The sequence below is a fragment of the Hesperophylax consimilis genome, chromosome 5 (genome assembly GCF_061612785.1).
Source record: "Hesperophylax consimilis isolate HC1 chromosome 5, BYU_Hcon_1.0, whole genome shotgun sequence".
In the NCBI taxonomy this organism is placed as follows: Eukaryota; Metazoa; Arthropoda; class Insecta; order Trichoptera; family Limnephilidae; genus Hesperophylax; species Hesperophylax consimilis.
The window spans coordinates 10286171-10300688 of NC_142840.1; the positions used below are offsets into that span (position 1 = coordinate 10286171).

Below are 14518 nucleotides of genomic sequence, written 5' to 3' on the forward strand. Positions count from 1 at the left end.
AACTCATTTCCTTCTCTGAATATGCACATACATAATTCCGATACATTCCTGTTGAAAAATGTCTCCATAAATCTAACTGTGTACTTCAATAAACACTCCCCTGCATTAATAAACCAGCATTCTATGCAAAGATCTGTTAGCCCGATTCAAAATAATGACGGGTTTATTTATGCAACCATACACCAGTGAGTTATTATTCATCCAATTTTTTATTCACCTAAGATGAATAATATGGTTCACAAAAACCAAACGAAGCATTCATAAGCCACAAAACAAAAAGGGGCCTTAGAAGTAAGAACCATTTACATCCCAACGCATTCTCAGTAGACTTACGTTCAATTTAACATACTAATTATCAACTTATTAAAACGCTAATGCGTGTTGTCTTTCAAAGCTGTACGTTATAAAACAGAATCCACTTGTTGAGTAGTATTAACTGTCACAAAAGATATTAAACCTATTTAATCAAATACAGTACCTATAATTTAATAACATTTTACATAGCAAAAACCCTCCTTCAAATAACTTCCTTGTCAAATCGATTAAATAAATGGTACTATCGAATTACAACTAATTCAATAGAGGGTGGGAGCAAACATCCCACTCCACGAGTTTTGAATTATAAAAAAAGACGAATAAATAATTTAGTAGAGCGCGTCATACTACAATAATGATAATGTGAAATATTTGAAGTATGGGTATTTGGTTGTCTGCATGCTCAGTCCCGACTTCTCAAGATGTCGGTTTTATCCGAGATGTACTCATTATCCATTCATACTGGCCGTCTGCGAGTTGACAAATGAACAGGACAGCCGCGAATGCTCGGCAAAATCGAGGCTCCTTTATAAATCGCTTGTATTTGAAAACACGCTTTGTTTATTGAATTCTCTCTATTTTGCTTATACCTGTTTTTAATTGCTGGTCATACGTAGACAGGTAAATGTTCTTGTACGGCCTTCGAGCTTTTCATTGCCCCTTCCCCCGACCAGCCAATTGCCCAGCAGTCCAACAGCCCAACTGGAGTAACCCCTCCACTGCTTGTAGTGGCTTGTCCTCCCCTCGAAGCGGCGATGGGCGGTTCTTGGTTCTCGCCTTGAGGTTTTTTAGCCTCAGCCGCCGCTATCTTCAAAAAGCAGACATCGCTCTTTTGTTTGGTGAATTAATTGGACAGCCAGCCGTTCCCTGTCAACGAAAATACTTAACAGATTAGAGGTCTTGTGTTTCAGCTCGCACTGGCTCGCATAGTGCTCTGTTCATTCATCCTTTGTCAATTAAAATATGCCATAATGCCCGGCGTATTAATGATTCCAAACTTGACAAATACGAACTTTTGCAACAATTATAAAAAATATCCCAAATCTCGGAGGATGAACGCTTGATGAATTTGTAAAATATATTTGAATTAAACGACCAATGGAAATCAATAAATATTACGTTTCTGATATTTTAATTGTGAAATGGTAGGCTAATTCTAATAAAGTGTTTATTGTTATCCCTAGGTCTGCGAAGAGCAGAGATGCCAGGAAGAAGTATTCCCCCTTGCGATGACATTCATGGACCGATTCCTCAGCACCTGCCACATCACCAAGAACCACCTCCAACTCCTCGGCACCACCTGTCTCCTCCTGGCCTCCAAGCTCAGAGAACCCAGCTCCAGAGGACTACCCGCAGATATCCTTGTCTTCTACACAGACAATAGCATCACAGTTCCTGACTTATGTGTATGTAACTCCACAAATATATATTGAAATCTAACCTCGTCCCTCGCTTAGTGCCCTGTGATTCTCCTAAACATATTTACTATGTAGTTCGCATCGTACCGAAATGGTACGACTTTGGAATTCAGAAAATTCCTTACCAAGATAAATGTTCCGTATCATTGTCACCCGTAAACATTAATTTAATCATCTGAGCCCTAATGATCGCAACGTTTTCTTATATTCGTGGGAAAAAAGGTGGACTCTGTTTTTTTTTATGTTCGCCGCAACTGGTCCGTAATAACACTAATAACAATAACATTCAATTTAATTTTTAAAATACTACTGACGGTTATTGCCGTATTAGTATTGTAGGAGTATGATTTTATGTTGTAATATGCGAGACACGACTTATATTAATTACTGATTCTATTTAACATGCGTATCTAAATGTATTAAATGCCACCAGAGCTTCTTTTGTCCTGGTACACTAATTATCTTAGAAGACATAATCGATATCTCCATGAGCAGTTAAAATTAGCTTCCTAGAAAACAAATTCATTCATTCATCGCGGTTCACAGGTATACTTGAAATGCGGTTGACCAAACTATAATAAAACAATAATACAGCAGTACATCACGGTGATTGATTTGAATATTGTTTTTACATGCTGCTATTGCCCGTCGGGATCCTCTGCAACTCGCGATGAGCGCGGACAAAAAACTACGCCCATTGATTATTTCAAAATGACGGTTAGCGGATATAGACATTACATTTGATTCTTAAAACTTTTATGGATAATTTTAAATATACATCTGTTGGTTTATTAGTACAAACTTCGAAGGTTATGAGAAGATTGATTTTGCTTTCTGACCTTGAGTTATCCTCGGTTAATAATGATAACTTGAAACACATTACCGCCATCCCTGTGGCTTGTAAAAATAATCAGTTGATCAATTTTTCTTACGAAGCAAAGTTCAAGTAGGGTGTTATTTATGGCACATGTAGCTTCGGCGGAACACTTCATCAAAACCTCAGAATTGTGTGGCCACCTCAAGCAGCTCCAGTCCAGTGGGTAAGTCAGGTACGGGTTTGGGTAAATGCCTCACAGGCTCTGCACGAATACATTTCGCAATGGCCAGTAAGCATTCATCTCTCGGGCATCGTTTTTCAACTCTTTGTGTTCTGTGCGGCTCACCTCTCTCTTTCCCGAACAATTGAATCCAATGCTTCGGAAAAGAATAAGACTAGTGTCTATTATCTCGAAACAATGTTTAGCAGGTTTGGTCCGCGCTAACTTTAGTGTTGGTTACTTAAACAAATGAGAAACTTTTAAATTATTGAATAGAGATCGAGGCGAGGTCGCGGTGTTGTTTGATTAAGACTTCGGTATTTGGGAGTATCTGCTCTCGTTCGCATCGAATACCTTGAAAATGATTTCATCAATATATCAATTAACGAGACTGGATTAAGTAAATAACGCATACCAACCAAATCAACAAAGAATTCAAAGTAATCACAATAAAAAATTAAAAAATCGTGGCAGGATTTAGGATGTCATTTCTCAATCAGCGCCCCTAACAAGGGGCATATATTCGTCTGAATGATGCATATTCAATCAATCCAATCGTGAGAATGTAAAGTTGTTTATACAACTCCCTGTCAACGAGGATATCGTGGGTGTTGGGCGCAAATCTGCCATTTATTGAGTAGTCTACCACAACGTTATTCGGCAAGTCGTATAACCTCAACAGACCAGCGTTATTCGGCGACGTTATATAACTCCAGCAATCCCGACACGTGTCCCGGTGACGGATTGCAAAACGTTCCGGCGAGGAATTTGCATAGGCGGGGGAATTTAATTCCAGAAAACGGGTCGGAGGCTCACGACGCGCGCAGCGTTTCCTGTCACGTCTCGTTGCGTCGGTGCAACTATCAGATGCGCCTGGGTATAGGCAAAATACACTGCATCAATCGAGAAAATCTCGCGCCTAGAATGCGACCAACAGGGCGACTAGATTAAATACCTCATCATTATTTGCACTGCATTATTCATTTTTAAGCCCCAAAAGTTAACATGAATTTTTTTAATCATTATTTTAACCGTTTCTAAGCCGAAATTTATGAAATATTATTATGCGTTGCATTTTTTTATTTAGATTGTTTTCAAAATAATCTTTATACGACAATAAAAAAACTTCTATAAATGTATTTTAAAACAATCTCTAATTTTTATCTTATCACACATCATGGCAAAATTATAAATTTTTTGTAAAATTAAAAAAAATATTAACAATTTTATTTTTCACATCTCTAAAAATGAAAATCATTTTTGTGACAGCCACGCATAAAGCTATCAAAATTTAAAATTTGATAAAGCTATGTTTACAAGGTTAATAAAACATACATATGTATATTTAATTGGATTTGTCTGTTGACACTCCAAGAAATTGACTCCAAGAAATTCCCACTGAATTTTATTAATGCAAGGATCATCGCCCCGGACCTTCATCAATGACGACATCTTTCCCGTTGTCGCTGGCCGCCGCCATCTTGGTGTTGTGACTAGTTAATTCCCGCAGACGAACTTAAATTATTATTCCAACACAACTTAAACACAGCCAAATTTAATAAAAAAAAAAACGACAAGCTGATAATAAATAACTTAAATGAATCTTTGGAATTACATGTAGTCAACGATCTGGACTGAAATTTTGAATTCTATCCTGTATCCTATCGAGTCATCGCCTGATTACCAAGGATCATGAATTCTATTTCAATTCTCTTGATAAACAAGGTTTTTTTCACTCAAGGTCCTGTACAGCATGAGAGCTGCTTTACAGACGTTTCGGACGCATTTTCAATGCATCAGTGATCAAGAGTTCTATCCTCTTTAAATAAGCAGATATTAAATATTTCTTATGTGCTTGGAATTCGATCAAAGCTGTCACATATTTTTTTTTGTTAATTTACGCAGACGTGTATTATAATTTATTCAAATATTTGATTTGGTATTTCTAGAAAGAAATTAGTGGGGCAATGCCCCACCAGCTGAATTCTCGTTAACTGGATAAGGCGGGAATATTTAAACCATTCGATTCTTTATTTGAAACAAATATTTTTTTATAAAATTGTCGTCCTACCCGCGCCGCCTAATTTGCGAATTCACTCTACATCCACCAAATACAAGCCTAGCATTCGAAATTCGAGTGAACATGCCGCCGTCTACAACAAGTTGCTGTCACCTTAGGAAGCCCCAAAGTATCGCATGGCGGATTCCAACGACGAAACCTTACTAACTTTAGTAAACAATATAATATTATACTTACGTTCCTGATTAGAACCAGTAGACGCCGGTGCACATTGTCAATGTTGTACATTTCGACGTTATCTGAGTTTCTTTTATTTGCTCGCTTATTTTCAACTTGCGTTATTTCGATACGGTTCTGCCTCTGTGAGGTCCGTTGTCCGTCCGTACCTGATACACGAGGTATTCGGTATTCCGCTATCTTGTCTCAATAAATCGTGCGCATATATGTTAGTTACGTACTCAAACAGCAAGATTCGAATACATCCCTAATCTTTTAATATATTTTCAAGTAAAGTACTTTGTAGGTAGGTACTTTTTGCGATGTAATATGTTGGTGTCAACCCTGACTGGCGTACTGTGCACTGTGCAGTGTGCGCTAGTGAGTAGGCCCGCCCGCCGCGCTTGAATGTTGAATGTTGTCCATCCCATCGCCGCGCCGGTCCCAGCTGATCGTTGTGTATATTACGTGAACATACTGAACATCGCGAACAGCTGAGCGCGCCGGTGTGTGTGCCGCATTATACACCACTGTACGGGCGCTAGTCCAGCGAGGCATCGGGTAAAGTTGCCGGTAAATTTACACACCGGTGCACATACACTTCAATACCCATCCTCACAACACAACGACAGTCGACTCACCTCAGTTAGAACTTCGAGAGCAGTGATGGTCTGGTAAATTTCTGAAAAAACTGAATTTAAAAAGTTGCGATTTTTCAAAGATGAAAAATATATTTTTTTAAATATATTTATTATGTAATTTTTTATGATTCAAAGGAAAATCACTGAAAAATAAAGATAATTGCGATACTTAAGTATTTACGTATATTTTTTGCGTTATACTAAAATTATATCATTAAATTGCAGCTCGTCTTAGTAAAATAAATTTTGGACATCGTTAGTAACTTATGAAGGTAATGAACGTGCAAAACCAGACGGTTGACTATGCATTTTAACCGTTTTGGGTAAGCTGAAGTTTATTAAAAATTCATTCAATAGTTTGTAAGCCATTAATACCACATTCACGTAGAAAGGTATGGATATTTATGTGGGTAGGATCAAAGCAAGGGGACATGCCAATTTTCACGTAGAGCTTCAATGAAATCGCCTCTGAAATGTATGCAAAACGAACCGATAGAATACCTGGAACTATTGAGTTTGATTTACAATCTAGCCGCTCGACCGAACGAAAGATTACGGTGAGAAACAGCAACGACTTCTAAAAAAATCTAACCACGTTCCCATGGTGGTAGCTGATAGATTCTAGTTGCTAGCCCGTACAATACATGAAAATATTATCATAACTCTTATCTTCCTGTTTTCCTGTGCGCTGAGTAATCAACAATGGGTTAGATTCATTTACCATTCGAGGAAGAGTTAAAAAAACTATTATAATTGTGTGAATTCGATAAGGAAATGTGTTCAATTGCCAGCTGTATCTTTCATGTGATCCCTTCAGTTTATTTTACATTCGGCGCAGATAACCTGGATTTATAAAGAAATAAACGTGGGGCTGATTTGGTTACACATTTGATAGTACACACTACGCAGGGACATTGGAAATCTAGATTCGTTATACAATAGAAATGTAGAGACGTTTAATAAAAGAGTCCTTGCGAGGGTGCTGAGTCGGTAAGCGGCAGATAACCTCCAGTACTTCCTATCCTTAAAAGGATCTTCCACAAATCAACCAAATCATCATTTGAATGAATTTGTCCTTAGTTAATTATGGACAGGATTCAATTCAGGACCCATCCGCTCCTGTGCGATATTAATCAGGTGAATTTACTGGCGCCGCGTTCAATTTATCGTATAGACATCTGCCAATTTCGATTCAGTCGGTTAGAAATGATTTGCTGGCTGTAAACCGAACACTCGAATAAACACCGATTTTCATATTATAATACCTCTGCTTTGTGGCTCGATTTCATGCCGTCTCACCCGCTCTTTTCCTAAGCATAGTTTTTAGTCCAAAATAATAAATTAATCTTGTCATTAATTAGGTTATCAACATTATTGAGCTATGCTAATGGGAAATAGAGCTCGGCGCTAAGTTTCCAATTAATTCGTGGAAATATTATTCTAATGTACAAATGAATCGTTATTGCCAAGGTGTTTTTCTTCGTAACCTTTTGCCACTAATAAAACTACGAAATTCTGATAAAACAAATAATGATTATTGATTAAAATTTGTACATTCATTGAAATTTATAGAAAACACTAAGTCCATTGGTTTTATGTTTAGAAGAAGAATTTCAATAGAACACTGCGCTACTAAAGATTTGTTAAATGAGTGAATAACAGTTTTAAAAAGCAGCCATCAGTTTTAACTGGTTAAAAAAGGATCATAACGATTATTTTTCTACATTTGATAGTTTCATATTAAGTTTATTAGGCAATATTTGACGCACATCTCGACACTGCGTGATTTTGTCTAATAATCGATAAATCTTTGCTTTATGTGATCCTGGAAATCTATCTCGAACAATGTTTGTATACTTGGAGTTGTGAAAATGAAATGACGTGATGAAGATGAGGTTAATCGCTTGTGTGTTCGCACCAAACTCCAATAAAACTTGTCAAATAATTTTGAATGGTTTAAAATAAATGACCATGGGCGCAAAATGATAGTAATGTACATTCTTGGCTGCTGCGAGCATTCGGTATTCAGTATGAGGTTAACAACCATTAAACTCTTGACTTTGAATTATTACCATCCTACTTGTTTAAGGCGACTTAGATCATTGCAGTCATTTAAGTTCACCGCAATGTTAACATGTCCATTAACACGTCATAACTCTGCAAAATTCTAAATTGAACGTTTTTATTTCTGCCAAATGTTATGAAAAGTAATTACTATTATGTCTCTAATAATATTACGTTTTTAGTCCAAATAAGCACATTTTATTTCATTTCTGTAATTAACTTTATCTATAAGAGTTACACATAAAACGGAAACCTTTGGCGATATCCTTCCGACAATTTCACAACAAATATCCATTCATGTTATCCGTATCTGAATTAAAACATAACGACTTATTTATTTTTTTATAAAGAGGCGACCCCTGACCTTCTTTTGTCAAACCGATAAGTTTTTAAAATGAGTGTGATCACTATGAGAAGTTCAATTTAAAAAAATATATAATGTGCAAAAAAATGTCCAGACATGAGGGCAATTGTTTTTAATTGTTCATTAACTAGAAGAAGGATAATCAAAGTGGGAACAACATGGCGTAGCTGTATCGTAAACAAGATTACACATGCAATTAACTTGGAATTTCTACAAGTATGAGCACCCTTGCGGTGTTACAAGAAATGTACCTAATAGCGGGAACTGCATGAGTTTTTGAGTGCATTTGTTCAAATGAAGGGTGTGTTGCTAAAAAAAGCAATTTTACTATTAAAATGATGTTATTATGATGCAAATTTTATCTAACGCCGTTTAAATTTATAATTACTCCGTCTACTGCCGCCCCTCCTAGCCATGCGGGACACGAACTTTATTCTCTTCGTGAAAAATTTTATTATCTAAATAAATTAAAAAATGCAAAAAATATATATTTCTTCCTCCATTATACAATGATTTTCATTTTTATGATCAACGTCATGACATTTATCAGTGTTTCAAATGTGTTAATTATTTATATTAACATTTTATCTGGTGTGATAGTAATACGATGTTAAAATTGAATGATTGCAAATGATGTTTGAAATGTAACTTACTAGGTCAATATTTTGTTGGTAATTTGCCCTCTTGTAGCAGGAGCACATGTTGGCTAAAGAGGGTCGCTTTAAGCTCAAGTTCTGGGCGCGGCAGTTGGAGGAACCTCCAAGGAGCATGACGTCACATCCTGCCGCCTCCTTGAATGGCCCACACCGTGAAATATGAAATATTACCCGATGTCATTTACACAGGTCACGTATATGTGTACCTAGCTATATTTAAGTGCGAATCTCAACTGTCGCGATAGCACTAACTCTGTAAGTTCATAAACAACAACAGCCATTTTCTGATAATTTGATTCAAGTTCTCTTTTGCACTATAAAATAAGCATGTGTCCACATTTGCCAAGATCAAAAAAAAATGCGCATACGGTCGTAGCATCAAGTTTTAATTACTTTTGAGCTGTGTCTTAAGCAAAAAATGCACGGAAAGTGTAATTATTATTATTTTGCAATACGAAATTGTTACACTGTTGAACTGCGGGTGCGATATTCCACGTCTACGCCATTCGCAGACGTGGAGAATCTCATTATCGCTGCCGTGCGGCAACAACGCTGCGGCTTGGGGCCCCGGCGGGTGAGGCGGCTATAATCTCGAGACTTCGCAAATAACCAAATCAACCAACCACCAACAGGGCTGTCATTAAACAAGAATTCATTTTAAAACCATCACAAACAACTACCATCCCATTTCATAAGAAGACAATGTAATAATTCTTTACGTGAATATTTACTAGAATAACGTTAAATTTCAAATTCAAACTGTTGACTAATTTAATTAGTTTGTCAATAAGATATCAGATATCATAATATAGACACTCGAGGTACCTTAAATCATGGTAGTGAGAACTCCGTCTGTTGAACATGTCATTTATGAGAAAAGGGAGATGTTACAACAGATCTGACAATTAAAAAATTCGCAAAATGTTGGTTCAAAATGTTCGATTTTCATCAGCTGTCGATGAAATAATATGAAACTAGTTCACCAATCAGATAGACTTATAACGTCTACGTCTGCAACGTGAATGCCTGAGCCGAAAGTGAAAATATTAGGTCTGCTTTTACCGTTGTAGTTGGTAGTCTGCATCCGCTCTAAGATCGGGGATTGCGTAATGCCACGCTGTGCTTCTTCATTTAGACTCCGAGGCTTCTACGTGATGGCCATCTTGACGACAGAGGTGACCCCCATTAAGTTGTACCAACAGCAGATACCTCGATCATATTTTTATCAAGACGTTTTTTCTCGTGATTAAAAATCCCCCCAGCAGTCCCAGCATACTCATACATTGATGGTTCTGCACATAAAATTGCATTCTTTAAAAATTCTCAGCCTTTACGTTCCTGCTTCACACGCGTCAGTCGTGCCAATATTATAAGAAATGGTCATTAAAATTTTTTGGGCTTATATATTATCGCACCTCCAAGACCTTTTGACGGATGATTTTCATCTTGCGTTAGTTATATTTAAATACATGTTCACTCATAATGTTCGGATATTCAGTAAGAGTCTTTCTTTAGCTTTCTGTTCCGTATTTGTCCGAAATGTTACCAAATTGTCATTATATGCCGATCGACATGACTGTGGTTTTCCAATTTAGATTCTGGAATGTTTGCGGACTGGAAACTTTCGGCGACGGTCTTTTTGACCGGCAATTAAGCTCTGTTAACAAGTTCCAGGCCAGCAAGGAAAAAACGAAGTCGCCCCAGAGTGGGCAAGCAACAAACCGCCTTTATCGAATTTGGAATTCCACGAAGAGATATCGATAGCGTTGTTACATCGGCACTTCTGGACAGCAACACCGCCGGACTGCCGGACTGCCCTGTGTAGTGTGTAGTGTGTAGCCAACCGAAGGCTGCGAGGCTTTCAACTACGAAACTTTAGTAACGTTTACGACTTTAGATGGAATCATACATACATTATGACTGAATTAGCAGAGTTGTGCGAAGGACAGCTGCAATTATAATCATATTACGCAAATACCACGATTAAAACATCCATGAGTGACCAAATTTCAAGGTATGCCATTTTGAAATGAACGTACATTGTACACGTACGAACATCGTATTATTTTGATTGTGTGAAGCAGCATATAATAAAAAGCCTCGAGTATCTAAGTCACGACGCTAAAATAGATTAATGATGTTATCTTCTATATGATGTCCGAGCCTCTCTCGGACGGAAAGTACCGCCAGACGATCGAGGTAGCTGCCCTCTATTGAATCCCGAAAAACGAGAACTGCTCTTCTTCTCCCTCTACTCGCCAAAGGGAGGGGGGAGTTTCAGGAATTCCTCTTCGGTCTCCTTGATTTCTAGTTTTTGTTCAGAGGATCTCCCCACTTGAACCAGAAAGGAATTCGCGATCGATCGAATACTGCAAGGGTTTACGAACCTTCACCTAGAGGCGTCTCGACGCCCTCTGTTATTTTTTATAAAAAACCTGTCAGTTTTTTCTTAAACGAACGTGTGTCAAAGAAAGGATCTCCCAGCGAGATCACCTCTTTACGACATGTAAAATAAAACAGCGAGTCATTCAATGCAGTTCCTTCTCTTTGTACATGGCATCCTTTGCACTTGTAGCAAGATGCAGCACAAATGTCGTCGGGACATATTTTTTATGTTTCATTTTGCATTCTTCGGCGGCATATTATTATTATTTACTTCTGCTCCTTGCCCCACACCCATTCTCCGAGATGAATGAATGACTTCATGCTTTGTGTTCCATTTGTCCTCTCCACTTGTGAGTGCGCCACATCACGTGTTAACACCACTCTATCCATCTCTACACCTCCACACACCTCCACACATCACACACCACCAGACGTCCATCAACAAATTGACTAAAAGCATGGCCTATGTACCTAATTCCAACCATTCATCAGATATTTCCTAGCCCTTTTTTACGAGCCTATCATTTTAAATCGGAACATATTTAGTGAATGTCATTAGGTTTTAATGTTACATATAATTGGATGTTGTCATGGGTTTTTCAACAATTGTTACACCACACAGTAAATTGTCCTAGAAATCTAGTGATAACAAATTACCCCCATTCAGATAATACATATGCGTACATTCTTCAAATAATATACTTACTGATTCCGTTTAAATACGTCATAAAACTGCTACTAAAAGTTATTTTTATTCAGAATTCAACAATATATCGGCCAATGCGTTACGAAACAACCAACGTTTTCAGTGTCCATGAAAAAATAAAGAATATCAATCCAAAAGAGCCTGATGATTATAATCTCATGGCTTGTCTTCAAGAGGGACAGAGTTAGCATGAACGGGAGAGATAAAGAACACAACCTGCATTGTGTTACGTGTTGTGTTTGAGAGAGACTTTAATTATTATTAGATTGGCGACTCAGCTGTTAACAGCTGATCACACGAAGAAGTGTTATCATACCACTGTTTACATAACTGTCAGCGATATCTCGCCAAAGTGTGAGAGTTAGAAGACGGCCAAGAGAACTAGACTGTGAATATTACATCCGACAGCAATGTTAGAAATTTAACTAGAGTATAAACACTTTGTTGATAAGCTCTATTTATGAATGAAAACAATTTACAATGGTTATGAGTACTTTGTTGCAAAACAATCCTATGACATAGTAAATTTAACTTAAATTGAAAAGGAATCGCTTAAAGGAGGTTTATTTCCCGTGCGTTTATTGTTTTCTTTTACAAATTGATTCCAGATATTTGAAAATAGTTGTAACCACGCACAAATTTACTGCAAAATTAAATCGTGGTCAGTTTTAATGATGTTTTTCAATAATTAAATTATTATTACGCATTCAAAACAATTATCCTTGTATGAAAATGTGTTACCAAGTGAATGGTCAAGAGATAATTTAGAACAACCGTTTATTTACTTTATATAATATCAGCTGTTTAATGAAGAATTCAGAAAAAAAATCGTTTTGTTCAAAAAACGAAATACCTAACAGTATTCAAAGACCTTTAATGCAACGTATTATTATGAATGTGTAAAATACGTCGAACAATTATTAATATTTTACTTAAATTAGCGGAAAGATTAATTTAGAAAATTAGCAACTTGGAACTTGGCTTATAAAAATATGAAGATGGAGAGATAGAAGGAAGGGTAATTGGTGAATGAGGGTAATAACTGAACAGGGAACAATTCTATCTATCGTGCGAAATCCTGTTTTTTTGCTTTCGTTCGAGGTTAGGAATTATGAAAATAAATAACAATGTGCGAGCGTGGAAAGCAAAAGCCATCACATCCCGAGGGCATTGCCTCTTCAAGCAGTTATTATGAGTATTTGCTGTTGGTGTGGGATAGCCAAACATACAGGTAAGATTAACCAAGTCTGTTGATCTTACCAATCCACTGTGGACACTGGACACACCATTACGCAGAGACTCACCGACACTCGGACCTTTTTCTAAAATAAACATTAAAATAATCCATTTTTTTTAATGAAAAAACAAATTTTAGGTTTCACCTTACGTAATCTAACCGGAATCCTGATAAAGCTTAACCTTACGCAACATTTACGTAAGACACGTAAATGTATCATTATATTAATTTGCAGGCAAATATGACTGATTGACTGATAAGTTCCCACAAATAATAATTCCAGTTCATGTTAGCACGTTTCAATATGTCCATTAAAAATCAATCGTACCAAAGCAAACACTAAACCACGAGTGACAAACCTACAACAATAATGAGAAAATTTAAAAAAAAATTCTATCAGTTTTTTGTTTTATTGTCAACGTCAAATTTAAGACAAGTTAATCCTCTTGGCGTCTAACTCAGTTAGTACTCATGATAAGATTATGGGCACATAATGCCTATACATGAAAATATACTTAGTAAGTTATAGTTACTATGTGATACAATCAACGTAAAAAGGTGCCGATACAAAGTTATGAAATACAACTATTATTGAGTTAGCTAATAATTGTGAGGAAAGGTCAGAGGGAGGTGTTTGCAAAGCAATTCCTCCGTGCCTAAAGTTTACGATCCGAATTGAATTAATCACGGTAACCATTTGATTAAGTTCTCGAAAGCCTGCGAACCTGAAGGAAACAATAGGCCCTATTTTATATCCTACTTATCGAACCAGGAAACCCACAGTGGTAATGTGAAAGTGTAGGTAATTCACATTTATTATTAAGTATTCTTTTATGGGTTAATACAGTCGTGGAGCTTATTGAGTCCAGCTATTGTGTAAGTAACGACAAATAATTATTTTATGTCGTCAATTTTAGATTTTGATTTAAAGATTATTCAAATTATTATTCTCACCTATATACGAACATAAATAACATGTACGCTGTAAGTAGGTGATATTGATGTCAAATCAATAACTAACTAACCATCACGCCGTTTTCCGGAGGGATATGCAGAGAGAATCCAACGCAAAACACCTCTAAGGACACCTTCCTGTCCTCATTCACATGTTTTTTCGAATTTACTGTTTTGTTCTATAAAAGATATTGATGTAAATCTTTATGAAGTTCATAATTTTTTCTTGAGTATATATCTGGCTGTTTGTGTATATAAAACCGAGAGTCAATGGGGCAGAACAGCTAGGCTAACTCGCCCAAGTAATAACACGCCGGGGAGCGCCTTCAAATAACCTGGAAAAAATAATACTTATGACGCTTTAATTTTTATGAAATTTATACACAATATTTTTGAAGTGGTCTATTTTCTAAATCCATAAAAAAAAATACAATTTTTTGAATTTTATAGAGTGGAATGATATCTGAAAATAAATGTCGAGAAATGAGAAAAATCAGCAGGACCC

At 36.7% G+C, this 14518-nt stretch overlaps 2 protein-coding genes across 2 annotated transcripts in view; one reads left to right on the forward strand and one right to left on the reverse strand.

Moving 5' to 3' along the window:
* Positions 1-14518, reverse strand: part of LOC149423502 (fatty acid hydroxylase domain-containing protein 2-like) — a 589487-nt gene that overhangs the window by 441116 nt on the left and 133853 nt on the right. The window lies entirely within an intron of this gene.
* Positions 1-14518, forward strand: part of LOC149423506 (G1/S-specific cyclin-D2-like) — a 60015-nt gene that overhangs the window by 16540 nt on the left and 28957 nt on the right. The window contains exon 2 of the mRNA XM_089631986.1: positions 1500-1721. Within this exon, the coding sequence (XP_089488112.1) occupies positions 1500-1721 (222 nt within the window). The remainder of the gene's footprint in view (positions 1-1499; positions 1722-14518) is intronic.